Source organism: Acomys minous (genome assembly GCF_964271855.1).
Source record: "Acomys minous genome assembly, chromosome: 16".
Lineage (NCBI taxonomy): Eukaryota > Metazoa > Chordata > Mammalia > Rodentia > Muridae > Acomys > Acomys minous.
In genome coordinates, this window is record NC_140498.1 from 61,852,515 (window position 1) to 61,880,475 (window position 27,961).

The window sequence follows — 27,961 nt, forward strand, 5'->3', positions numbered from 1 at the left end:
TTGATTTTTTTCACTGTAGTCCTGAATGAGTCACTAGCAATAACCACCCAAATGATTCAATATTCCATCTAAGAAATCTGGCCTTTATTCATAAATTGTGCCCTATTCAATTCCTCTAGGCATGGGCAGAATGAAAGGTTCTGGGCCAAAATATCACACAAATGAGATCTAGATTAATTTTTTTCATGGAGTACATTTTACAGTGAAATCCTATGACCTCAACAGCCTCTGCCTGTAATACTCTCAACACTCTCTGCATTACTCTCTTCCAGGACCTACAAAACCAGCTGAGTAATCTCTTTTTGTACAGCTCTCTATGCCTTTTGTTATTCATGTCCTTAGTTTTCCACATTCCTCCAAAAGAGAATATTCCAGGTTGTATCCAGCATTAAAATAACTTGTTGTGCACCATTTAAATAAATTTCTCCTTACTACTTGGCTGTTGTGACTAAATCCTCTAACCAAAAGCATCTTAGGTCATGAATAGGTTTACATGTTTGGTCCTGTCAGATCACACTCCATCATTTTTGGAACTACAGGCAGAATCTCAAGCTAGAAAATGAAGCCAAAACAATTAATAAACATTGTTTCCTGGCTTGGTCTCTTGCTTTGTCACTGTCTGATGCTCAGCTAATTCTCTTATCCAGTGAGTCACACCTACTTGGGGATATTTTCAACCTCAATGGAAAATCCTTCCCACAGCAGTCAACAATCACCACAATCTCTAACAAACATAGCAACCAGCCATTCTGATGAGGCCACACCATCACTTGAGGCTCCCTCAGATGACTGTATGCTCAGAAATGTCCAGTACCCAAATCCATTTGAACACAGACACATTAATACATGAGAAAGTTTGAAACACTCAAATAAACTTATTAACCATATCAGTCATTTAAGTAGCAAGACACCAAACACTGATGATTGCACTAACCGGGAAATGCAGATTTGCTAAGAAATGAGAAGAAGCAGGTCTTTAGAAGCAAGAAGACAAAACTAAAATTGTTTCTCCACAGAAAGTCCCCAAAATTAGGAACTTATAACATATTAAAATTTCAGAAGACAACAATTGGGGAAGCTCTATCATTCTCTAGAGAAAGAGCAATATAAGTAGATTATACACATAGAGAAAGTTCAGCAAGTTACCAAGAAGAGATTTGATACCCTATGAACATATACAGGGGGAGGTAATCCTCCTCAGGAACAGTCATAGGGGAGGGAATAAGGGGAAAATGGGAGGGAGGGAAGAATGGGAGGATACAAGGGATGGGATAACCATCGAGATGTAACAAGAATAAATTAATAAAGTAAAAAAAAAAGTAGATTATAATTACTAAAATCACACAACATAGATGGCACCACTGATTAAAGAGGCACAAAGGACAATGTTGAAATATAACAATGTCCTTTAAACAAGAACTACAGGATTACTGTCAACTCAAATCAAAGAAATCTCTGTCCAGCACTCCCCCTGTGCTGGTTCTTCTTGCCAACTCAAATGGCAGAGTAAACCTTCCTTGCCATGAGCTCCCTTTGTAAACTTGGTAAGCTTTGTAGACTTGGCAGGAACTGTCCAGGACCCTGCCTGAGGAGTTCTAGCACCCAAACCATGCTGCTTCAAGTTCTGCCCCTTTGCCCCACTCTATAACTTTCCCCCGGACACGCCTCTTCTGGTCTTCAGCTTCTCTGAGGGCCATCACTTGTGGGACTCCCCATCCATTTCTGTGCCTTTACTACATCACTTCAAAGTTGGTCAGGGAAAACAATTCTTACACAGGTCCACTTTATTTGTAACTCCCCCCGCAAATCCAAAAAGGATAGAGCACAATCATTCACTGGTGCCTCTTCCTCCTGAGTTCCCAGTTAGGGCCTTGCCTGTAAGGAAGTGAAGGAGTGTCTTCCAGGCACTGGGAATCAGAGAATTAGGTGCTCAAAAAAGTCTTAACTACACAGCATAAAGAAAGGGTGAGCTACAGGTGATGTTGCTCTAAACAGAAATGAATATGAAAGCCTTTGAGAAAAAGAATGAATATTTTAATTACTGGGAAACATTGGCATGAGCAGAAACAAATAAAAGATTAGAGCAGTGATGCATAAAAAAGTGAATTCTAAAAATACCATCAATTGACTTTTTAGAAAGATAAATATAATTTGAAAAACACATAGGTAGACTGATTCTGAAAAAGAGCAGAAACTTCTCTGGTAGAGGGAGTGGCATTAATAAGACAGGGATTGACCTTGCCCCTATGTGCAATGTTAGCTGCTGAGATCTTTAACCTGACACAAACAGCAACAGCCAATGGGCCCTTAACTGAAATTGCAAGATTTACTGGCTCCAACTAACCTAACCAAATGGTAACCAAACATCTGATCTGCTTTTATTCACATGCATGAATTAATACATGATGGGAAATTACAAATTCTGACACCATGCTAGAATCAGGTCTTTCTTCACAATGGGGACCCCTGGAGCTGAATGTCTCAATCATTAGTCTGTGATCTAGCCATGGTCTACCCAGTTTCACTGGGCACTTTCTACAGACCTCCTCTTCCAGTCTGACAGCAGAAGCCATGCTGCACATGTTTCTAAAATGGCCAGTTCATCACATTACTCAAATGAGTAATTTTGTGTGTCTGTGTTTTCGAGACTGTCCTAGACTCACCTTGTAGACCAGGCTGGCCTTAAACTCATAGGGATCCACCTGCTTCTGCCTCTTAAGTGCTGGGATTAAAGGTGTGGCCACCAAGCTCAGCTTCAAATGAGTAATTTTAAAACACTGTTGTGGTACAGTCTTTTATCTAGGGAATTTAGAATTTTTCATCAAGAGGAAAACAAGGTCACTGCCCTGGGGAGCAACAGGTTGGTATCCAAGCCACCTGAGTCAACATAGTTGGTCTCAGAAACATTTTCCAAAAGAATAAAAATACAGCTGTCCTAGAATTATCGTGCCTTTCAGGAAGAAATCACTCTACACACAATTGAAAGGTTACTTTTTAAAATCTGTTAATGACAGCATGCATCCAGTTCTGGCTAATGATGCCAACAGATTTGGCATTCCACATAAGCTCTCATGTCTTTTCAGTTCAGGCCCCAGGTTATGTTTGGAACAATTTCAATATGGTCTGAGACTGCAAGTCTGGCCACTTAGACTGATGAGGGATTACACAGCAAATACATTCCCAGAATCCTTTCTGAAATACACTAGTGCCCTGAAAAAGCAGCTCATTCTTCAGTGACAGGGTCCAGAGTTGGAGGTCCCACTAGATGAGAAGATTAAAGTAGAAGGTAGAAAGTAGAAGAGCTGAGGTGGGGAGGACTTGCACAAGCTATGACTTATGCCAAGTAAGCTTCTCAAGAACAGCATCTTTTGTACTACATCCATGGAGGAAATGGACCATATGTGAGGCTTCTATGAAGTCATCAGAAATTTATCATACCATAGCACAAACAAAACAAGTCTTATAAAACAAAACTGCACATCAGGAACACAGGGCTCTCACAAACTACTGACCAAGCCCAGAGTGGATTTGGGACTGATCAACCCAAGCCTGTATGGTAGAATCAGTTAGGTTTTCAGGAGCTGAAGACCCCTCACCCCAAGGACAATGGACCCAGATCAATGCCAGCTCTCCCAAGCATATTCCTAGCTTTGGAGAAGGAGCCCTATTTTATCCTGAGTACATCCCTGCCTTAGAGGAAGCTCACAGGCCTAGGCCACAGGCTGTTTCTGTCTCTGTCAAATATTTTCTTAGGTTTGCGAAACAGCTGTGCAAAACTATGCTTTTCTCAAGAAGAAAACTGGACCTTTATGCCACACCAGGCCTTAATGTTCGCTGTGACACTGTAATGCCCCAGTGAGGAATTTATTAGAGGCCTGTTCTATTGAAGATGAAGATGGGCCAAGTGGCTGGTTTTAAATCAAAGTTGTCTCCTCTGCTATGACTTGGATCCAAATGTGTTGACAATCCTGGTGAATCAACACGTGTGCCCTAGCATCCTAATCTCTAACAGGCTAACTTCTCTGTGAGGTGTTTTAGATGCTGTTCTTCCTCAGCAAATTCTACTTGCTGTCATTGGTAAATACTGGACAATATCAATTATCATCTTGTACATCACGGCTTAATACTGAAGGTTAACCAACACATGAGATGACATTTACAACCTCCACAAAATTATATGTGAGTATATACACACATATATACACACACACATACACACACACACACACACACACACACACACACACACACACACACATATATATATATATTGTTTGTTTCTTTCTTTCCAGGCATTACTTCTCTGTTTTAGCCTTGGCTGCCAGGGACTCACATTGCAGACCAGGCTGGCCTTAAACTCACAGAGAGCCACCTGCCTCCTGAGTGCTGGGATTTGGGGCATGTGCCATAATGCCGGGCTTCCAAATATATCTTAGACCTAAATGTTACATGCTAAGAACAGATTTTTAGAAGAGGTTAGAGAAACTCGGGGTCTGAGTTTGTAATCCTGCCAAGGATGTTTCTACTCACAAGGCCCTGCTCCCAATGCTTTGTGTAGATGTAATCTACACAGTGCAGGTAGTCAGAGACCATCACCAAGTCCAGAAAATTACTAAGAACGAAAAGGACCTCACAGGTGGCCACTTTTGGTGTTGCTTATCTCGCAGCCCCAGGGAAGACCCACTACACCAGTTTCCTCTGCTCAGCTGCCTGTTCCTCCCTACTGTGAGCAGTGACTCTGCACTTACCATATTGTGTCTTCTGACCTTGCCTGAGCTCTCCTCACAGCACCCAGCAAAAACACTCAGAGCATTATCGCACATGGCCACTCAAGTCCGCTCCAGTACAGAGAGGAACTTGCAGCATGGTACCCAGAAGAACACTCTTTCTCTCTTTCCAGGAGTCCCTGGTTGGCCATTGAGTCTTGAGTGACAGGAGCACTTCCCTATGGCTAGAGTGTGCTGAAGGGAAACAGCACAGTAATTCCTGGAACAGGCTTCCATTATGGGACCAGATTATTTATTTATTCATTTATTTTATGTAGGGAGATTTGCATTTCAGTAGCACTCCTACCTGTTCTCCAAGACCCTGCATTTCCACCTTTGCACTCACCCCAGGGGAGAACCAGCCTCTCAGGCCTCCTGAGCTCAGATGCCTGCCCCTCCCCCCTTTGCACCTGAGCTCACCAGGTCCCAACTTCTGAGCTTGCCTGAGGTCCCAGCAAAACCCTCAGGCACTTTCCTTTTTCCTGGAATCAGGGTGCACAGCTTGCAAAGCCATTACTCATTCTGAAGTGGAGTTATCAGTCTGTCCTATAAAAGATTCCAAATTAAAGAGAGTTTAGGAAACAACATTTTTGTTTTGTGGCTTCATGCTATGTTCAGGTAAACTGCAGCTACCTTTCACCTGATAGATATGAAACAAACCTGGGAGGAAAGCAGGAAAGAGATGATAATCATTTTAGAGCACTGTAGTTAATCAACACATCATCCTCAGTGGAAAGGTGATTAAAAAGAAAACAAAAACCCACAGTTGTGCTAGGGCTGTGGGTGGGGGTGGCAGGTAGAGGGTGGAGTGGAGGTGGGAAGGGAGGGGGCATGGGGGATGAGGGCGTCTTCTCCAGCAAGGAGAGAAGAGTCAGTGGGTCTCTGCTGAGCACAGGGCTCTTAGATGAGATAGGGAATCAGCAAGGACAGGGAGTGAGCCAGGCATGATGTTCAGGTGACAGACTAGCAATCATGCTGCTTCCCTGCTGTGACACACAGGCTACCAGGTGATTTATTTATACAAGTTTCAGATAGCATGCCGGTAACCCCAGCATTTGAGGCCAATTCATATCCTTGAATATATATAAATTTTGTGGCCACGCCTTACATCAACCTCTCCCCATACCCATTAATCCTAGTTAGAGTCCTGTTTTGGCAGAATGCATGTCTTTTCTTTGTTTGTTTGTTTTTTGTTGTTGTTGTTTTTCAAGACAGGGTTTCTCTGTGTAGCCTTCGCTGTCCTGGACTAACTTTGTAGACCAGGTTGGCCTCGAACTCACAGCGATTCGCCTGCTTCTGCCTCCCAAGTGCTGGGATTAAAGGCGTGTGCCACCAAGCCCGGACTCAGAATGCATGTCTTTGTACCCCATTCACGATTGGTGGCCAGGGAGGCCAGTAGTTGGTGTCAGAACGCCTGGGACTAGAGCCAAAGATAGTAATGAAGATGCTCTATGAATTTCCAGAAGCTCTATGGTAGCCAACAACCTGCTGTAATTTCTGCACCAGGACATCTGAGAGCTTCTTGGACTTTGCAGGCACTGTGGACAAATATATACAGACAAACGCCTGTAATCATAAATGAAAAACAAGGTTTAAAAAAAAAAGAAGGAATGGAATTCTCTACAGTCATGTCAGAGGCCTCAGTCAGAACAGCCAGGGCTAGTTAAAATGAACTCTTTCGGGTCCTCCATGAAAGCAAGTGTGTCCTTCTTTTTATAATTTATATATGTTCCTGCATGATTTTTACCCAACAGTGGCCTCAGATGTCTCTGTCTTTACATTGCGACCATCTTTAGACGTGGATGTGCTAGTTGAGCATGAGTAGGAATAGGCAGAACTCTATATGAACTTGTCCAGACTCACGATACAGTACCCCATGATTTCTTTTTGGAGAGAGTTTTCTGAAATAAGGCTTTCGAAGTGGAAAGACCTTTCTTTAATGTGGATCTTTTGAGATGATAATATTGATCTTTAATCAAGGCCACGCTATGGGTGTCAACCCACATATAAAGAAGATATTATAGAAGGAAGCTTTCTTTCTTTGCCTGTTTTCATTAGTCTAGGCTAGGAAATTTTCATTCCTTTAGTGTCTTTACATCCTAATTTTTGGACTTCTGGAGTATACTGAGCACCAGATAAGACATCCAGCCTCATGGACCAAACAAGTTCTGGAGTCTTTACGTTTCTTTTGGTAGATAGCCAAGGTTGAACTAGCTGGACCACAGTTGTGAGACATTCAAAAAATTTACTTTCAAAGTACACAGAATGAGATCCACTCTACAGTTATGCTCATGTTGAGAACCTTGACTAATAAAACTGTGTTGTTCATCTGCCCACTGTGGAAGATGTGCTGGGTAGCAATAGTATTTTTGTTGTCGTTTGGTTTTTTGTTTGTTTTACAAGACAGGGCCTCTCTATGTATCCTTGACTGTCCTGGACTCCCTTTGTAGACCAAGCTGGCCTCGAACTCACAGCAATCTGCCTGCCTCTGCCTCCCAAGTGCTGGGATTAAAGGCATATGCCACCACTGCCCAGCAGCAATACTGTTTGTAAAAGCATTATGCCCTGATCCACTTCTATTTAAGTATTTACTTACCTTCAAGACTACACTTTTATAATTATTAATTTGTTAAGAGCTTAATTTGATTTTAGCAGAAGGAAACCCCTAAAGTAATGGAACCATCACTGAGCTTTTGGCAAGAGAAAGACATCTCATTTTGTTTGTGGTCTGGTTCCTGGTAAAACTGCTTCCTCTCTCTGTACAAATGCCTCTTAAGTAGCTTCCCTGGGCTCTCTCTAGTGGGAGTTGGCCATATCCTATTCTACCACATCTTCTCTGATTCATCACCTCTTCTTCCACACAATCATATCACTATCAAGCCTGGGTGCTGCTTCCTTCTTTAAATTAACTTAACCTTCAATTAGGATGAAAGGACTATGTCACCATACCTGGATCTAAGCTTTTCTCTACTTGATACCTGCTCTATACCAGGCTGGCCGTAGACTCAAATCTGTTTGCTTCTGTCTCCTGGATTACAGGCATGTTTTGTATTACAACTGGATCACACAGACATAGAAGACCTTTGGATGTGATTTCTTGCCTGCCGGGTTACATAAGCCTAAGAAAGTCTTTGCATGTGATCTCTATGAGAACAGCCATGTTCTGAATTAACACTCTTCTGCAGAAGGGGACATCCCTGGGAAAGGAGGGGTCCTTGGAATCTATGGGGGTGAATCTAGCTGAGACACTCAAATCTCATCCCTAAAAAGACATCTAGGTAAACTCCTATTACAAAAGCTCCCCTAAGAAAGCCAATTTAAAAAAAAAAAAAAAGAAGAAGATAAGTAATTTAAAAAATGAAACTAACTAGAGTCATTCTGATTTGACCAATTAAATTGTGATATTGGTCATTATTGACCCACAGTGAAAATGCATTATAAACAACTTCAATGATCCTAACAGTCTGCAATAGCTCATCCACTATTCAAGAGTACAAAGACTCTTCGGACACTCCAGAAAATCTTTTGATAGCTCTATTTCCTAAAATCTGGAAACAGGTTATATCTTTACAATATACATTGGCACAGAATAAACCTTCCTGTTCTAATAGAGAGGAATGTACATATATTGAGGCAAGATTGGGTGGAGATAAATAAATAAATAAATAAATAAATAAATAAATAAATAAATAAAAATCCAGCCACTCAAAGAACAAGTACCATAGCTTTGTCTCAGATACATTTATAGATTGAATTAAAAAGGGCTACTGAAGGCTTTGCATCTTGCCTACTGAGATTACAGGCATGAGAAAATATACTCAGCTTAAAATTTATTTTTATCATTAGTAATTGTGCAATTTCTCTGACATGAGCCCAGTATTCCTAAATTGTTTTTCTACCTCCCTCCCCTCTTCTCTGTTGATTGGCATTTATCTTGCAAGCTTATACACTATTCAAGGGCTGAGGAATGACAGATGTGGACCTCTGTATTCAGGATCCTTTTAAAATGACTTGGTTACATTAGAATATCTGTATCAGGAAATAAATGGAGGAAGCCACAGAATTATATGAATATATTGTCAATAAAGGATCCAGCTACACTGTTATCACTATCATGCTTTCTCTTGCACACATGTGTGAGATATTATAGGATGCAGTGACCTATGATGATTTGAATGTGAAATTCACTCAGCAAGAGTGGGCTTTGCTGGATCCTGCCCAGAAGAGTCTCTACAAAGACGTGATGCTGGAGACCTACAGGAACCTCACTGCCATAGGTAGGACTGTGAATTTTATGTTGCTTTAAAAATGTAGCAGTAACTCTTTCTCCATTGTTGTTATTTGTTATTGTAATGTCAACTGAAAATGAGGATGAATGAGATGAGTAAATCTCATTTTTACTAAAAAGTTACTTGAATTTTGCCTACTTTCCAATAATATATCATGCATTTTCTCATACTCTAATTTAGGTTACAATTGGGAAAATCATAAGATTGAAGAGAATCTTGAAAGTTCTAGAAGATCTAGAAGGTAATTTTCATGTGCAAGTTGGTACGAATATGCCTCTGCATTACTTTTAGTGCATCCTTTAAGTTCTAAAGAGAAGCAAGAGTGGAAATATGCACTGTTTGAAGTGTTTCAATGATTATTAAATTCTGACAAAACCATGTACTTCAAAATCAGGTAGCTGATTTATTTTTTGTAAGACAACTCTCTAAAAAAGAAGATAAGAAAACAATGCATTAACAGATATCACCTTTTGAATTATAGTGAGCTAGACTATAGAACTGCTAGTCTCTGTCTCACACCACTTAGATCATGCAGAAGATATCCACATTAAGTAGGCGATAAGTCTATGTCCAGAACTTTCTAATAAACAAGTAGTCCATCATAAAGCTGTGTATTCATAATATATTTGCAGTAATGTTGTTAAGTTTAGTGAGAGGGACAATTTATGAAAGTAAAGAATGTTGTTGTGGAGAAACTCTAATCCCTATGCAGTGTTTCACTGAAAAAAACAAAAAGTGAGACTGTGAATGCAGGGTAAACCATTTCATTTGTAATCTTCCTTAATAGATATGTCATTTATCACAATGGATACAGGCACTATCGGCATAGGAACGTTGAAAAAAACCAATATAACCCCCTCTTCCTCAGAAGAGTTAGAATACTTGTAGTAGTACCTATGACTTGTAGAATTTCTGAATGTAATATGTGTTTAAAATTAACGGCTTTTCCAATTTTATTGGCAATATATCCACAAACTCATACTGCAGAAAAGCTTCCATGAGTACTATCAATGTGGATTGCCTCGGTTCACTTTGCAATTGTAGTATGACTCACATGATAGGAAAAATCTTAATGTAATCAGAGTGGTAAATCTCACTTCTCCCAGTTCTCTTTCAATATGTGAAAAAGCTCTTCTATAGTAAAAGGTGCTATAAATGTGGTCCATGCAATACATGAACTTACAATCACAGGGCTATTCAAAGATACAAAATAACACATGAAGACAGGAGAAAAATGAAAGTCAATAAAGTGATAGTATCATGAGATCTTATTACTCTCTATTAAATTGTTCAAAGCATAATCTAGAACCCCATCCTAAAAAACATCTAACAATGACAGCATATGTGAAATGCAACATCTCTTCTAGTCTGGTTTCTTTTTTTGCAATAGCAAGATATGGTTTCACACTATCAATAAAGAAGTTTTTTTCTTAATCTCCTAAATAGATAGAGTGATTTCTCCCTACGAAGGCTTGTTAATTCTAGAACATCTGCACCTCTAGCTTTATAGAAAAATGATTCTGAAATAATGTTTACTCATGTTATATCTTTTCTAATCTGTTGCCCTCCATGGCAGTGACCTTGCTGTCTCCTTGATGAAGCCATGTAAATCCTTAAATTTAAAGACTGTATCAGGAGCCGGGCGTGGTGGCACACGCCTTTAATCCCAGTACTCGGGAGGCAGAGGCAGGCAGATTGCTGTGAGTTCAAGGCCAGCCTTGTCTACAAAGCGAGTCCAGGACAGCCAAGGCTACACAGAGAGACCCTGTCTTGAAAAACCAACAAAACAAAACAAAACAAAAAACTCCAAAACAAACAAATAAAGACTGTATCATGACAACATTTTAAAATTAACCATTTGAGTCCTGTAGTCAACTATCCATTGCAGTCAGAGGAAAAGAATCTGCATAAGGAGCATGGTTTTTCTGTCTTCAGATCAGATTAGAAGGAATAATTTATTATCTATTCCACAAGGGTAAATGGGGTAGGCAATCAGCTGCTGCAGCTAAAATTCTGAAAAGTAGGAAATATCTTATTGTTGATGTGAACGAAGAGATCTCTAAAATCAGGTTCTGCCGGGCATGATGGCACACGCCTTTAATCCCAGCACTTGGTAGGCAGTGGCAGGTGGATGTCTGTGAGTTCAAGGCCAGCCTGGTCTACAGAGTGAGTCCAGGACAGCCAAGGCTATACAGAGAACCCTTTCCTTGAAAAAAAAAATAAAACAAACCAAAAAACAAAAAGCAAACCAAAAACCTCAGTTTCTGCCTACTGTGGAGTCCCCTCCTGGCTCCCTGTGCATCTAGTTACATAGTGTACAGCTCCTCCAGTACCATGTCTGCCTGGACACTGCTGTGCTTCCTACTATGTTGGTAATGGACTAAAAGTCTAACACCATAAAAAACCCTCAATTAAATGTTACTTTTTAAATAAGTGTTGCCTTGTTCATGGTGCTTCTTCACAGCAATGAAACCGTAACTAAGAAAGAAATTGTTTTTACAGTCAATATAGTTAATTTTTTAAAATACAAGATGGGCGTGGTGGTGCACGCCTTTAATCCCAGCACTCGGGAGGCAAAGACAGGAGGATCGCTTTGAGTTCCAGGCCAGCCTGGTCTACAAAGTGAGTCCAGAACAACCAAGGCTACACAGAGAGACCCTGTCTCGAAAAACCAAAAAAAAAAAAAAAGTGTTGAAAGCAGCTGACAGTCCAAAAGCTGACGTGTGACCAGATGCGTGAGTGATAGATAAAACCTTAGTAGTAAATTCTGATCTAAGAGCAGCCATGACTGCAAGTTGGTGATAAGAGTGATGCAGAAAGCTAGATGTGTGAATTAGAGAGGATAAGGTTAAGTTAAGTATAAAAACCCTGAGAAGAAGCAGCCAGTTCTCTCGCTGTCACCATGACTACCTGAAATGCTGCGCTCTCCCGGACCGAGCAGAGAGACACGCTGTCAGATAACAACCAGAGAACTGAATCAAGTCGCAGCAGCAAACCTGTTCGACAGAAAATTGCGATATCAGGTCGTATACCGTAATGGCATGAGCTCCTAGAACATTGATATTATAAGATGCCAAATGCTACTCCTATTGGAATTAAGATAGTTTTAAGAGTATAATGGAATGGTATTGGTGGCTTGGCCTAGGAGCCTTAGCTGCCGCCTTTTGCTGTAGTTGTTTTTGTATTGCTAATAAATCTCTCTTGCTAAAACATACCGCTTGCTCTTGGCCTGCCTCCTTTGTTCCGGATCCTGAGTGTAAACTCTCTGCTCACGACACTTAGGTCTTTTGTAAAAAACTTTTGTGTATGTTTCTGCTTTTGTTTTAGGCTTTTTCTCTCCATCTCCTTTATTCTTTCATAGAGATTGTACACATTCTTGATTATTCTAATTTCTTGTGATATTAACGTATTTTCCAGTACTAAACTTTTTTAGTATGGTCAGTGTATATGTCAGTCAACATGAAGTGGCGAATCAGAGCCTCTAGGTAGATCACCCTTTCTTCATGCTGTGTAGTTAAGATTTTTTTGAGCACCTAACCCTCTGATTCCCACTGCCTGGAAGGCGGTCCTTCACTTCCTTACAGGCAAGGCCCTAACTAGGAAATCAGGAGAAAGGGGCACCAGTGAATGATTGTCCTTTATCCTCCTTGGATTTGCAGGGGGAGTTACAAATAAAGTGGACCTGTGTAAGAATTGTTTTCCATGACCAACTTTGAAGTGATGTAGTCACAACACAGACATGGATGGGGAGGAAGAAAAGTGAGAGGTTTACTCATTTGACAGTAATTGGTATTAGCAATGAGTAGTCAGGTATTCCATTTAAGATGATCAGTAAAAGTCCAGCTATCCATTTTTGGAGGGTCACAGACCAAGGCAATCAACAATATGCATGAGGAAATGAACTCATTTCTACAAACCAAATTTCTGAAGTTTGTTTAGTTCTATCAACGCAGAATAAATGCGCACACTAGTCTAGCTCTACCTGACAAGAATTTTATTTTTCCTGTTTGAAAAAGATGGGAGTAAATCTTGGTGTGCTCTACTACATATGTTTAGTCTCTGAATTATTTTGGACCATACAACGTGTTCCAACTTTTAAAATAATGATTTAGATTATCCTGAAATTACTTCAACCTTTTCATTTCTCCCTACAGTTAAGTCTTAAACCCTGAGACAAAGGTCTGGGTGCCTATATAACAAACAAACAAAAAAGAAAGAAAGAAAGAAGAAAGGAAGGAAGAAAGAAAGAAAGAAACCTGGCTGTCAGGTTCTCCTAGCATCACTGTCCCTACTTACTGCAAGGTAATGCTTGGCATACCCCACCCTCTAGCCTAGTGTTGGGCTGCCCTTCTCCTAGCTTCCCTTCCTTATGTAGTCCAATCTTTGGGGTTACCTGGTGCTTTTCCTCTATCATTTACAACCCTGACTTCTAGGTCTTCCTCACGATCATCCCCTCCTTCCTTTCTTCATATGTCTCATGGGCATGTACACTCTGGATACCCTCTCACGACCCCCTCCCCCTTGCTGGTGTCTCGGGCTCTTATCTATAAATATCTTACTCTACCCTGCATAGGAACAGCTATCGCCTTTCCACTTTACCTTACACTCAAATTCACTTTTTTACTTTGTAACTCTTTGAATTTGACTGAGATTCAGATGCAGGACTTCCCAGCTATGAAATAGCAATGGCTGTAATGCATATTGAGTGTGTAACATCATATGTAAACAAAGGTATATGTGCCTCGAAAAAGAAACAAGAAGTGTTCTGGGAGATTGGAAAATTCTTTAAAAACTAACTCCCCAGAGTACTGCTCTGTCTGGCCCTAGGGAGCAAGGGTGGAGCTGGGAAGGCTCCAACTGTCTGAGGTATTTGACCTCTGATCCCCCAGTAGAGGAGCTACTACCTTCCAAAGGCCAAGATGGAGTTTCCAGGCTAATGAGGGACTCTGGGCAGGTTTAGGAACGAGGGGCCTGAGAGGAAGGTAGCTTACATGTTTCTTCCAGGATTCTTCTCTGATGCAGCTGTAGGGAACTGTGAGGAGAACCACATGCCACACCATGGTGACTGCGGAGGCAGCTGCCCCATGTCCAGGATGAGAAAGTGTAGTGGTATGTCAGAGTCTGATCTGCTGGGACTGAGATGGAGTGTGGTTCACACTGTGAATTTGTTGGTCTCTGTGGTGATCTGGGCAGAGGTCTTTGGCTTCTGAATTTCCTGAGTGTGGATTCCTTTTAGATGCCTCAGCTTTGAAGCCCAAGCAGTGGAAAGCTGTGGAGCTTATACTATCACTCTCCAGGGTACACATACAGGCATTGGTTTTCATGTGCAGTAGGAAGACAGACTAGAAAACTGAAGGTCTAGTTTCTAGAAGTACTGAACCTGACATTCTACAGTCAATTTTTGTGTCAATTGTATAAATAGTGTGGAACAGATAGAAAGTAATTGATGAGGATTATGCTTCATCAATACTTATTTTTCCGATACCACCAGCCACAATGGTATGATTCACGGAAATTCAGTTTCAGGGTACAAGTGGACTTTCTGAGAAGCAGAGGGTTCTCAGCTGCGCACAGTACATAGACAGGGCAGATTTCATACCTTGTGACATAATACATCTGGCAGGAAGCAAACATAAATTATTCTACAACATTGTTTTCTTTGTGGGATTCAGTGGGGCTGAATTTGTCTGCAACCACAAGGGGGCATGAGAGGCTGTAGGGCCATAGGACTACCTTTCTGATCACATTTTGAGAGAGCTCTAGAGCATGGAACCTCTCTGCAAGAGAGATTAGTAGTAGCTAGAAGGCAGAAATAGAACAGTTTAGGGGTAACAGTGCTTTTCATAGTGAAGTCTGTGTTTGTTACACATACAATCATAGTTAACTTGGTCAAGGTCACACTTTCCCTTGTGGAATTTTCTTAGGTATTTTGATGAAAACTTAAATATAAATTTAAACTTATGTATTTGCCATTTTATCTCCATTCCCTCATTTTTTTCCCCACAAATATTGATTGTGCAATGTTTGTGGTAAGTTCAGGAGTCACATTGTACCGACGTTTATACTATTTCCTCACAGTTCCATAGAAAATTATGAGTTTTCTCATATCATATAGCTTTGGAATCAAGTTTCCTGTGATGAATTGTTAGTAGCTTTGTTTAGATCCTATTTTGCTGGAAATTGAACATTCTCTCTCTCTCTCTCTCTCTCTCTCTCTCTCTCTCTCTCTCTCTCTCCATCACATCTTTCAAACAGTGTTGTATACTATGGTGTACAAGGGTAAATGATATTCTACTACAGCAAGTCTGTCGACCTGGAACTGGAGGAATATAATGCACAAAGACATAGAAAGTGGACTTAAGTGTAACCTTAGTGACCCACGGTTCATGGATATGGCCACATAAAAGCTAATGCACCAGATATGACTTGCCTGAGAAGACAAAAGAGAAAATAGAGCATAGTCCAGAACTGAACAATAAATCTGAATGTGACAGAGGTCAGTGAAGCATACAAAATGAACTGTTATAGCAGTGGATTAGGATTTTACACAGATAGCAAGAAAAAGTAGTTAAAACCATGTTGTATTCTTGTCATTGACATAAACTTGTACATATTTAGTGCACTAATTCTGATGCCTTGGGACATATGACCTACACACACTCAACTCCGTTACCACAAAAAAGAAAGTAAACTGTGTTCTCCACACACTCTCATTTTAGCCATGTTTCTGTGTGTTTACAGTTGGAGACATAGAGAAAGTTGTTTCCAACCCTGGCCACTAGGCACTTTCTGAGATGGCTTCAGGGATGTTCTATACTTTGAGAAAAACCACATCCTCATCTGTCCCGAACACCTGACAGCATGTGATGTCCCAAGTTGAGCTCTTGCCCCTCAGGGATAAAATAACTAGTAACCAATCATTTTAAAGGGCATTCTTAAGAACCAATCATGGTCCACCAACTCTGCTTAACTGCCAATTCTGCTTCTGTAAGGGTATGAAAGACCCAACCTTTGCTTATTTGGGGTCTCCAATCAATAGAGCTTGGCAGACCCCATCATGATGGATCAATAAAGCATCCCTTGCTGTTTGCTTCAGACTATACCCTCATGTCTCACTGGGCTCTGGGAAGTAGGACCTAGCCTCCAGGTCTTACACAGTACACAGAATTCATTACTAAGTTTCTTTTAATTTATATATTTGCTTCACATTGTGATTGTAGCCCCCTCCCTCCTCTCCTCCCATACCCTCTCTTCCACCCTTTTCCCTCTCTCCCTTCAGAAAAGGCAAAGTGTGCATGTGAGTGTGCACATGCGCTCTCACACCCATACCACCACTACAAGTCTCATTAGAACTGAGCCCTCACACATCCCCTGAGGTAGGGCAAGGCCTTCTGTCTAGGGAACATTGATTGAAACTGTCCAACACAGTCAATGTCTGAGACAGCACCTACTCAAATTATTAGTGGACCCATATGATGATCACACTGCCTATGGGTTACATATGTGCGGGGTCTAGGTCCAGTCTATGTGTGCTCTTTGGTTGGTGCTTCCATCTCTGTAAGTCCACATGGATCTAGGCTAGTTGGCTTTGCTGATCTCCTTGTAGCATTCTCGAATTCTCATAAAATGACAGAATTGCTATGGATACATGCAATCTTCTGAGTATAGTTTCCATGCACTTTAGTTTTAGAGGTATCAGAATTTTCATGTTCATTGCAGTTATAGTCATGGTGACTTAAATTTTAAAATAACGTAAATGGTCACTTCTCGAAGACAAGCTAGGTGGCCCAGGAGGACATTGTGGTGAGTTAAGACAATAGCAGTGCTTAAGGATTATACAAACTTGGAAAGGGCGTTCACAGTTGGTGCAGTATTATCAACAGCATGTCGTTACTGCTAACGTGCTGTGCACCTACTCCTTTATCCCATTTGATATAGTTCTAGTCTTATGAACGCGAAGTCTTAAAAGGTGCTCAGGATGGTTGGAGATGCAGGTCAGTAGTTACGTAGAAATCTTACTTGTAGCCTTGTTATATACTAGTTTAGTTAATTACAGGAAAAGCTTTATTTAGTCTCTTGTGTAAATGTTCAAGATTCAGCAGACTGTGCATAGCTAGAAACAAGCAATGTTTGTCTATTTAGAGAAACCAAGATAAAGTAATTCACCCATAGATAGATACGTAGATAGATGTGTATGGTTATTCATTATGGTAAATACATAGATGGTCTTCAAAACACCTCAGAGACTTACAGAATATGGCATTTAATTAGAAAGGCCTTTCCTGACAGAGAGATACAGCTGCTTCGGGCGGCACATCCAATATACTTCAATTAAGCTAATGGACGTCTACGAAACAAATGTGGCCAAATAGCCACTGAATCAAACAACTGTTCTTTACTGCTGGGAGCACATTGACTATCTAAATGGTGAACAAGCATGACACTGGGAAACAGATGTCCCACTCTGTAGAGACTAGGTGGGCCGGTTCTTCAAAATTCCTGCTTCATAGAACAAGTCTGTGAGATACTCTGGACTGCTAGGCTATCTCACATTAATTACATACAATGAATTTCTCTCTCGTATGTAAAGGCATGTAAAGAATTCAAAATATGAAATACATTCATAAAGATTCTCTCCTGTATGAAATCTTTCGTGCCTTTGAAGATGACCATGACATTCAAAGGCTTTACCACAGACATTATATTCATGAATTTTCTGTCCTATATGAATTCCTTCATGGCTCTGAAGAAAATTGTGATATGCAAATGCTTTACAACATTAATTACATTCATAAGGCTTCTATCCTATATGAATTCTTTCATGCCTTTGAAGATCCCTGTGCCATGCAAAGGCTTTACCACATTGATTACATTCATAAGGTTTCTCTCTTATATAAATTCTTTTATGCAGTTGAAGAGACCTGTCCCATGCAAAGGCTTTACCACATTGATTACACTCCTAAGGTTTCTCTACTGTATGACTTCTTTCATGCCTTTGAAGAGATGTGTGCCATGGAAACACTTTACCACACTGATTACATTCATAAGGTTTCTCTCCTGTATGAATTCTCTCATGCATTTGAAGAGAACTCTGCCATGCAAAGGCTTTACCACATTGACTACATACATAAGATTTCTCTTCTGTATGAATTCTTTCATGCCTTTGAAGAGACCTGGGCAATGCAAAGACTTTACCACACAGATTACATTCATAAGGTTTCTCTCCTGTATGAATTCTTCCATGCCTATGAAGACTCCCATGCCATGCAAAGGCTTTACCACATTGATTACACTCATAAGGTTTCTCTCCTGTATGAATTCTTTCATGACTTCGAAGATGAGTGTGCCGTTTAAAGGCTTTACCACATTGACTACATTCATAAGGTTTCTCTCCTGTATGAATTATTTTATGCCTGTCAAGAGAACTGTGCTGTGCAAAGACTTTACCACATTTTTGACATTCATATGGTTCCTTTCCAGTATGAATTTTCTCATGAATTTGAAGAGAACGTTGATGTTCAAAGACCATAAAACATTGTTTACATTCATAGGGTTTCTCTCTAGTTTTTGTTCTTTTATGAATTTGGAGACTACTGTGACTTCCAAAGGTTTCACCATACTGAATATCTTCATATGGTTTCTCTCCAGCAGGAATTATTTCTTGATCTTGAGGATGACTTTGACATGACCATGATTTACCACACTGAGTAAATAAAGAAGGTTTTCCTCTAGTGTATCTTCTTTCTTTCCTGCAACGATAATTCGCACATGTTAAAGTTATACCACATTCATTACACTGATTAATTTTTTTATCTCTGTGAATTAATTTTACATTTTGGTCTAATTTTAAAAGTAATCAGATCTCATGATAATGCAAGTTTATTGACTTTCATTTTTCTTCCTTCTTCAAGTTTTATTTTGCCTCTCCTAAGAGGCGTGTGATTTTAAGATCATGTATTGCATGGACCACATTTATAGCATCCTTTTACTATAGAAGAGGGTTTTTCACATGTTGGAAGAGAACTGGGAGAAGTCACTCTGGTTGCATTAAAATTTTTCCTATCATGTCAGTCATACTACAATTGCAAAGTGAACCGAGGCAAACAGAGGCAATCCACATTGATAGTACTCATGGAAGCTTTTCTGCAGTGTGAGTTTGTGGATGTATTGCCAATGAATTGGAAAAGCCATTCATTATACACAGTATTACATTCAGAAAGTCTACACGTTATTGGTACCACTACAAATCTTCTAATTCTTCTGGGTAAGAGAGGGTTATATTGCTTTGTTCAATGTTCCTATGCCAACAGGGCTTGTATCCATAGAAGATTAATGTGCACATCTTCTGCAGTGTCTAAGTAGTATGAGACTAAAGAGATTAGCAGTTGTACAATCTAGCTCACTATGATTCAAATGGTGATATTTGTTAATGCATTGTTTTGTTATCTTCTTTCTTAGAGAAATGACTTACAAAAATGAATCAGAGCCGGGCATGGTGGTGCATGCCTTTAATCCCAGCACTAGGGAGGCAGAGGCTGGTGGATCGCTATGAGTTCGAGGCCAGCCTGGTCTACAAATTGAGTGTAGGACAGCCAAGGCTACACAGGGAAATCCTGTCTCAAAACACACACACACACAAAATCAGAGACCTGATTTTGAGGTACATGTCTTTGTCAGAATTTAATAATCATCAATACACTTCAAACAGTGCGTATTTATACTCTTGCTTTTCTTTACAACTTAAAGGATGCACTAAAAGTAATTCACAGGAATATTCGTATCAACTTGCATATGAAAATTACCTTCTATATCTTCTAGAAGTATGAAGATTCTCTTCAATGTTATGGTCTTCCCAACTGTAACCTAAAATAGAGGAACCAAAAATGCATAATATATTATTGGAAATTAGGCAAAATTCAAGTTACCCTTCAGTTAACCTTACACATCTGGCTGACTTACTCATCTAATTCATCCTCATTTTCAGTTGACATTACAATAAAAAATAACAGCAACGGAGAAACAGTTGTCATTAGATTTTAAAAAGCAACATAAAATTCACAGTCCTACCTATGGCAGTGAGGTTCCTGTAGGTCTCCAGCATCACCTCTCTGTAGAGACTCTTCTGGGCAGGATCCAGCAAGGTCCACTCTTCCTGAGTGAATTTCACATTCACATCATCATAGGTCACTGCATCCTATAATATCTCATACATCTCATACAGGTGAGCAAGAGAAAGCATGATAGTGATGACAGTGTAGCTGTATCCTTTATTGCCAATATATTCATATAATTCTGTGGCTTCCTCCACTAATTTCCTGATACAGATGTTCTAATGTAACCAAGTCATTTTATAAGGATCCTGAAAACTGAGGTCCACTTCTGCCATTCCTCAGCCCTTGAATAGCCTATAGCTTTGCAAGATAAACGCCAATCATCAGAGGGATGGGGAGGAAGAGAAACAGTTTAGGAATACTGGGCTCATGTCAGAGAAATTATATAAACAATTACTAATGATAAAAATGATTTTTAAACTGAGTGTAGTTTTTCATGCTGTTAATCTCAGTAGTCAAGAAGCTGAGACAGGACAATCTCATGATGTGACTGCCAGCCACGTCTATGCAATGAATACCTGGACCGCAAGAGGTCACAGCTTAATACTGAAGTGTTACCCAACACATGAGATAACATTTACAACCTCGACAAAATTAATTAATGACATATATATATAGGTTGTTTGTTTGTTTATTTTTTGTTTTGTTGGAGGCATTGTTTCTCTGTGTTAGCCTTGGCTGCCATGGACTCACATTGCAGACCAGGATGGCCTTAAAGACACAGTAAGCTACTTGCCTCCTGAGTGCTGGGAATTGGGGCGAGGGCCACAATGTCAGGCTTCCAAATATATCTTAGACCTAAATGTTAAATGCTGAGAACAGAATTTTTAGAAGAAGCTAGAGAAACCAGGGATTTGAGTTTGTAATCCTGCCAAGGATGTTTCTACTCACAAGGCCCTGCTCCCAATGCTTTGTGTAGATGTAATCAACACAGTGCAGTTAGTCAGAGACCATCACCAAGTCCAGAAAATTACTAAGACTGAAAAGGACCTCACAGGTTGCCACATCTGGTGCTGCTTATCTCGCAGCCCCAGGGAAGACCCACTTCACCATTTTCCTCTGCTCAGCTGTCTGTTCCTTCTACTGTGAGCAGTGACTCTGCACTTACCATGTTGTGTCTTCTAACCTTGCGTGAGCTCTCCTCACAACACCCAGCAAAAACACTCAGAGCATATTGCACACAGTCACTCAAGTCCGCTCCAGTACAGAGCAGAAGTTACAGCATGGTACCCAAAAGAACACTCTTTCTCTCTTTCTTGGAGTCCCTGATTGGCCATTGAGTCTTGAGTGACAGGAGCACTTCCCTATGGTTAGTGTGTGCTGAAGGGACACAGCACAGTAGTTCCTGGAATAGGCTTCCATTGCAGGACCAGTCTTTTTTTTTTATGTAGAGAGATTTGCATTTCAGTAGCACTCCTACCTGTTCACCAAGACCCTGCATTTCCACCTTTGCACTCACCCCAGGGGAGAACCAGCCTCTCAGGCCTCCTGAGCTCAGATGCTTGCCCCTCCCGCTGTGCCCTTGAGCTCACCAGGTCCCAACTTCTGAGCTTGCCTGAGGTCCCAGCAAAACCCTCAGGCCCTTCCCTTCTTCTTCCTGGAATAAGCGTACACAGCTTGCAAAGCTTTGCCCATTCTGGAGTGGAGTTATCAGTCTATCCCACAAGTGAAAGGGTACACAAAAGATTCCAAATTAAAGAGAGTTTAGAAAACATGATTGTTGTTTTGTGGCTTCATGCTGTGTTCAGAAAAACTGCAGCAACCTTTCACATGATAGATAGGAAACAAACCTGGGAGGAGAGCAGGCAAGAGATGATAATCATTTTGGAGGGGTTGGAGAAATGGCTCTGTGGTTAAGAGCACTGCCTGCTCTTCCAAAGGACCTGAGTTCAATTCCCAGCAACCCTATGGTGACTCACAGTCATCTACAGGGCGATCTGGCACTCTCTTCTGGTGGGCAGGCATAGAAGAAGGAGAAACACTGTATACTTAAATAAATCTTTTTAAAAAATAGAGAGAGAGAATCATTTTGAAGCACTATAACTTGAATCAACACATCATCCTCAGTGGAAAGGTGATTAAAAAGAAAACAAAAACCCACAATTGTGCTAGGGCTGGGGGTGGGGCTGGGGTAGAGGATGGAGTGGAGGTGTGAAGGGAGGGAGGGGTGGGGACGAGGGTGCCTTCCCCAGCAAGGAGAGAAGAGTCAGTGGGTCTCTGCTGAGCAGAGGGCTCTTAGAGGAGATACAGAATCAGCAAGGGCAGGGAGTGAGCCAGGCATGATGTTCAAGGTAATGTCTCAGGTGACAGACTAGCAGTCATGCTGCTTCCCCGCTGTGACACATAGGCACCCAGGTGCTTTTTAATTACACAAGTTTCAGATCATATGCCAGCAACCCCAGCACAATGGAGGCCAATTCATATCCTTGAATTTGATACCTTGGTTATGTGAGGATCAGAAAGAACGGGAGGTGTGGCCAGGTGTGGTACAGCATGCCCTTAATCCCAGCAATCCTGAGGCAGAGGCAGGCCAATTGCTGGGAGTTAGATACCAGCCGGTCTATAAAGTGTGTCCATGACAGCCAAGGCTACACAGAAAATCCCTGTTTCAAAAAAACAAAAAGAAAGAATCCACAAACAAACAAAACCACCAAGAATGGGGTTGGGGATTTGATGGAAGTCATGAAGTCATTTAGCCCTGGGCTATGGAGCCTCAGCATTAATTTTGTAGTCACACCTTGCACCAAACTCTCCCTTACATGTTAATCCTAATTAGAGTCCTGTTTTGCCAGAATGCATGTCATTGTACCCTATTCTTGCTTGGTGGCCAGGGAGGCCAGGAGATAGTGTGAGAACGCCTGGGACTAGAGCAACAGATAGTAATGAAGATGCTTTATGAATTTCCCAGAAGTTCTATGGTAGCTAACAATCTTCTGTAACTTCTCCCCCAGGAGATCTGGGATCTTTTTGGCCTTTGTAGGCACTGTGTACAAATATATACAGGCAAACACCTGTAATCATAAAATAAAAAAGAAGGAATGGAATTCTCTACAGTGATTTCACAGGCCTCAGTCAGAGCAGACAGGGCTAGTTAAAATGAACTCTTTTGAGTCTTCCATGAAAGCAAGTGTGTCCTTCTTTTTATAACTTGTATATGTTCCTGCTTGATTTTTAGCCAACAGTGGCCACAGATGTCTCTGTCTTTACATTGCGACCATCTTTAGACATGGATGTGCTAGTTGAGCATGAGTAGGAATAGGCAGAACTCTATATGAACTTGTCCAGACTCACGGTATAGTACCCCAGGCTTTCTTTTTGGAGAGAGTTTTCTTAAGTATGGCTTTAAAACTGGAAAGACCTTTCTTTAATGTGGATCTTTTGAGATGATAATACTCATCTTTAATCCCGGCCACAGCTATGGGTGTCAACCTACATATAAAGAAGATATTGTAGAGGAAAGCTTCCTTTGTTTGCCTGTTTTCATTAGTCTTGGATAGGGAATTTTCATTCCTTTAGTGTCTTTACATCCTAATTTTTGGACTTTTGGAGTATACTGAACACCAGATAAGACATTCAGCCTCATGGGTTAAACAAGTTCTGGAGTTTTTACGTTTCTTTTGTTAGATAGCCAAGGTTGAACTAGCTGGACCACAGTTGTAAGACATTCAAAAAATTTACTTTCAAAATACACAGAATGAGATCCACTCTACCAGTTGTGCTCATGTTGAGAACCTTGACTAATAAAACTGTGTTTTTCATCTGCCCACTGTGGAAGATGTGCTGGGTAGCAATAGTACTTTTGTTGTTGTTTGGTTTTTTGTTTGTTTTTCAATACAGGGCCTCTCTGTGTATCCTTGACTGTCCTGGACTCCCTTTGTAGACCAGGCTGGCCTCGAACTCACAGCAATCTGCCTGCTTCTGCCTCCCAAGTGCTGGGATTACAGGCATATGCCACCACTGCCCAGCAGCAATACTGTTTGTAAAAGCATTATGCCCTGATCCACTTCTATTTAAGTATTTACTTACCTTCAAGACTACACTTTTATAAATATTCATTTGTAAGAGCTTATTTTGATTTTAGCAGAAGAAAACCCCTAAAGTAATGGAACCATCATTGAGCTTTTGGCAAGAGAAAGACATCTCATTTTGTTTGTGGTCTGGTTCCTGCTAAAACTGCTTCCTCTCTCTGTACAAATGCCTCTTAAGTAGCTTCCCTGGGCTCTCTCTAGTGGGAGTTGGCCATATCCTATTCTACCCCACCTTCTCTGATTCATCACCTCTTCTTCCACACAATCATATCACTATCAAGCCTGGGTGCTGCTTCCTTCTTTAAATTAAATTAATCTTCAATTAGGATGAAAGGACTATGTCACCATACCTGGATCTAAGATTTTCTTTACTTGATACCTGCTCTATACCAGGCTGGCCTTAGACCCATATCTGTTTGCTTCTGTCTCCTGGATTACAGGCATGTTTTGTATTACAACTGGACCACACAGACGTAGAAGACCTCTGGATGCGATCTCTTGCCTGCAGGGTTACATAAGCCTAAGAAAGTCTTTGCACGTGATCTCTTACGAGGACAGCCATGTTCTGAATTAACACTCTTCTGCAGAAGGGGGCATCCCTGGGAAAGGAAGGGTCCTTGGAATCTATGTGGGTGAATCTAGCTGAGACCCGTACCATCAGGTTCTAAGAGCCTGAAGTTGCCAACCTCTATAGCCACGTGGGACTTCCAGTGGAGGGAGGGGGACACAAAACCACCCTTAAAGCCTCTGACCCAAAATTTATCTTGCCTACAAAAAGTATAGGGATAAAGATGGATTAGAGAATTAAGAAAGGGCAAGCAAATAATTTGCTACTCTACATAAGACCTACATAAAGGAGAAAGAGCCAATCCCTGACACTATTAATGATACTTTGCTATGCTTGCAGACACGTTTCTAGCATAAGAGTTTTCTGAGAGTCTTCCTCCAGCAGCTGATGGAAACACATGCAGAGACCCAGAGCCAAACAACAGGCAGAGCGCAGGGAATTTGGGGGAAGGTTGGGAAGAAAGATAGTGGGATCCTGGGTAGTTGAGGACACCACAAGAAAACCTACAGTCAACTATCTTGAGTCCATGGGGACTCACAGAAACTGAACCATAATCAAAGAGCATACATAGGCTGACTACACATACATAGAAGATGTGCAGTTTGGTGAACATGTGGTCCTCTAACAATGGGAATAGCAGCCATCTTCACTATGCTGTCTGACTTTGGATCCCCTTTTCCCTATCTGGGCTGCCTCCTTAGGCATCAGTGGGAAAGGATGTTCTTAATCCTGCTGCAACTTGAGATGCCAGGGGACGTTGATAGCACTTGTGGGCCTCCCCTTCACTGAGGAGAAGGAGGGCTACATGGGGAAAGGGGAAATGATGGTGGGACTGGGAGTAGAGGAGGGACAGGTCAGGCTGTAAAGGTATTTAAATCATTTGTTCATTAATGAGCGGCTCAGTCTATAGTCATGGATGCTTGACAGCATGAGAAGGAAGCTGAACAAACAGGTTCAAACTCAACACAGAAGAAACAAAAACATAAAATGGCTTGAGTCTACAGCCACTCAAATCTCATCCCTAAAAAGACATCTAGGTAAACTCCTACTACAAAAGCTCCCCTAAGAAAGCCAATTAAAAAAATAATAATAAAATAAATAAAAAAAAAAGAAGAGTCGGGCGTGGTGGCACACGCCTTTAATCCCAGCACTTGGGAGGCAGAGGCAGGCGGATCACTGTGTGTTCGAGGCCAGCCTGGTCTACAAAGCGAGTCCAGGACAACCAAAGCTACACAGAGAGACCCTGTCTCAAAATAAATAAATAAATAAATTAATTAAATTAAATTTAAAAAAAAAAAGAAGAAGATAAGTATTTAAAGAAATGACACTAACCAGAGTCATTCTGATTTGATCAATTAAATTCTGATATTGGTCATTATTTACCCACAGTGAAAATGTATTTCAATCAACTTCAATGATCCTAACAGTCTGCAATAGCTCATCCACTATTCAGGAGTACAAGCTGGGTGTGGTAGCGCACGCCTTCAATCCCAGCACTCAGGGGTGGAGGAAGGTGGATTGCTGTGCAGCCTGGTCTACAAAGTGAGTCCAGGACAGCGAAGGCTACACAGAGAAACCCTGTCTCAAAAAACAAAAAACAAAAACAAAAACAAACAAACAAACAAAGAAGAGTACAAAGACTGTTCTGACACTCCAGAAAATCTTTTGATAGCTATATTTTCTAAAATCTGGAAACAGGTTATACCTTTACAATATACAATGGCACAGAATAAACCTTCCCATTCCAATTGAGAGGAAGGTACATATAGTGAGGCAAGATTGGATGGAGACAAAAGAAAGAAAGAAAGAAAGAAAGAAAGAAAGAAAGAAAGAAAGAAAGAAAGAAAGAAATAGATAGATAGAAAATAAATAAATAGATAGATAGATATAGATAGATAGATAAATCAACCAACTCAAACACCAAGTACCCTAGCTTTGTCTCAGATCCACGGGGCTTCAGTTTCACAGGGTGTAGATGGCCCTATGACTGCAATTTCTCATTCATCACTCAGTTTTGTTACTTTAACTCAGTATATGCATCTCTCCATGATATATTTCTCAGAGCTTAGGTATCTCAACATCTTATGGTCTCAAAATGAAACATGGGCTACATATCCAAAACCTGGTGAAATGAAATCTCATAGTTTCCTTACTGGGGCACTGGCTCTGCAAAACATAAATAGCTGGAGCAACGCTGAACTGAAACCAAAGAGACAGAATACATGACCTTGAATTGTGCATCATTCTTGTTTTAAAAACTAGTGAAATGGGGGCTAGAGAGATGGCTCAGAGGTTAAGAACACTGGTTGTTCTTCCAAAAGTCCTGGGTTCAATTCCCAGCAACCACATGGTGGCTAACAAGCATCTATGATGAGACCTGGTGCCCTCTTCTGGCCTGCAGACAGAATACTGTATAAATAATAAATAATATTTTTAAAAAAATACACCACTACAGCAGTGGGTAATCCTGCCATCCTTGGTTTGTAAACTGAGATGAAATATGCCAGCCATGGACCAGAGTTGCAGCCGGTTTTATATGAAGTGCCTGCTTTGCAATCACTTTGCCTATACGTTCCATTCATTTAAGGTGTAGCAAGAATGGGTGTTGCCCATCTTAGGCTTCCAATGCAGAGTAGGGCTTTCTCTTTACTGGTGCTAAGCTCCTTGAAAATCCCTTTCTGTCTTTCAGGATTTGACTGCCATCTAAAACTACCTAGTTCTGTTTTTTCTCTAAACCCACACACTGCATTTCCTTCTGCCCCACTTGTTGCTTTTTCAGATGGTTCTGTCAGCTCACAGTCCAACATTCTGTAAGGTTAGAAGAGAAATCAACCTTGAAAATTATAACAAAAACCATGGACAAAAATTGTTCCTGGCTTGCTTGCTTACTTGAGCACTCTCTTATATGCAGCCTGATCTGTTTTCCAACCCAGGCACACTTGCTAAGGGATACTGCAACCCTAGTGAAAGAGCCCCCTACATCTATCATCAATCAATGTAATCTCTCACAAACATAGCAATCAGCCATTCTAATGAAGGCATGCCTCATCATTAACATTTTTGCCTGCTTTCATTGGCTTATCTGCAGCTGAAACCTTCTTAAGCCTATAAGCTTGTTAGCTTTGGCCTCTTGGGGTTCAGGAATAGCCCACACTGACCACATGGGCACCAAAGTCAGGTCAGAGATAGTTTACTGACC

At 40.8% G+C, this 27,961-nt stretch overlaps 2 protein-coding genes across 3 annotated transcripts in view; one reads left to right on the plus strand and one right to left on the minus strand.

Moving 5' to 3' along the window:
* The window catches only part of LOC311587560 (zinc finger protein 431-like), a 129,978-nt gene that overhangs the window by 19,595 nt on the left and 82,422 nt on the right, over positions 1–27,961 (plus strand). Inside the window, exons 1-2 of one of the 2 annotated variants that reach the window (XR_014775897.1) lie at positions 8,682–9,043; positions 9,236–9,437. Coding sequence is in view for 1 of the 2 variants with exons in the window: in XM_084764522.1 (XP_084620648.1) it covers positions 9,236–9,296 (61 nt within the window). In the remaining variant the exon portion in view is untranslated. Of the gene's footprint in view, positions 1–8,681; positions 9,044–9,235; positions 9,438–27,961 lie in introns of those variants that run through there. The other variant, XM_084764522.1, reaches the window with a different exon arrangement.
* LOC311586312 (uncharacterized protein) overlaps positions 15,621–27,961 on the minus strand; it is a gene marked incomplete at its 5' end in the record, with an annotated part of 38,982 nt that continues 26,641 nt past the window's right edge. Inside the window, 3 exons of the mRNA XM_084762282.1 lie at positions 15,621–18,804; positions 19,858–19,918; positions 20,123–20,249. Of these exons, the coding sequence (XP_084618408.1) occupies positions 18,015–18,804; positions 19,858–19,918; positions 20,123–20,249 (978 nt within the window). The 3' untranslated portion in view covers positions 15,621–18,014. The remainder of the gene's footprint in view (positions 18,805–19,857; positions 19,919–20,122; positions 20,250–27,961) is intronic.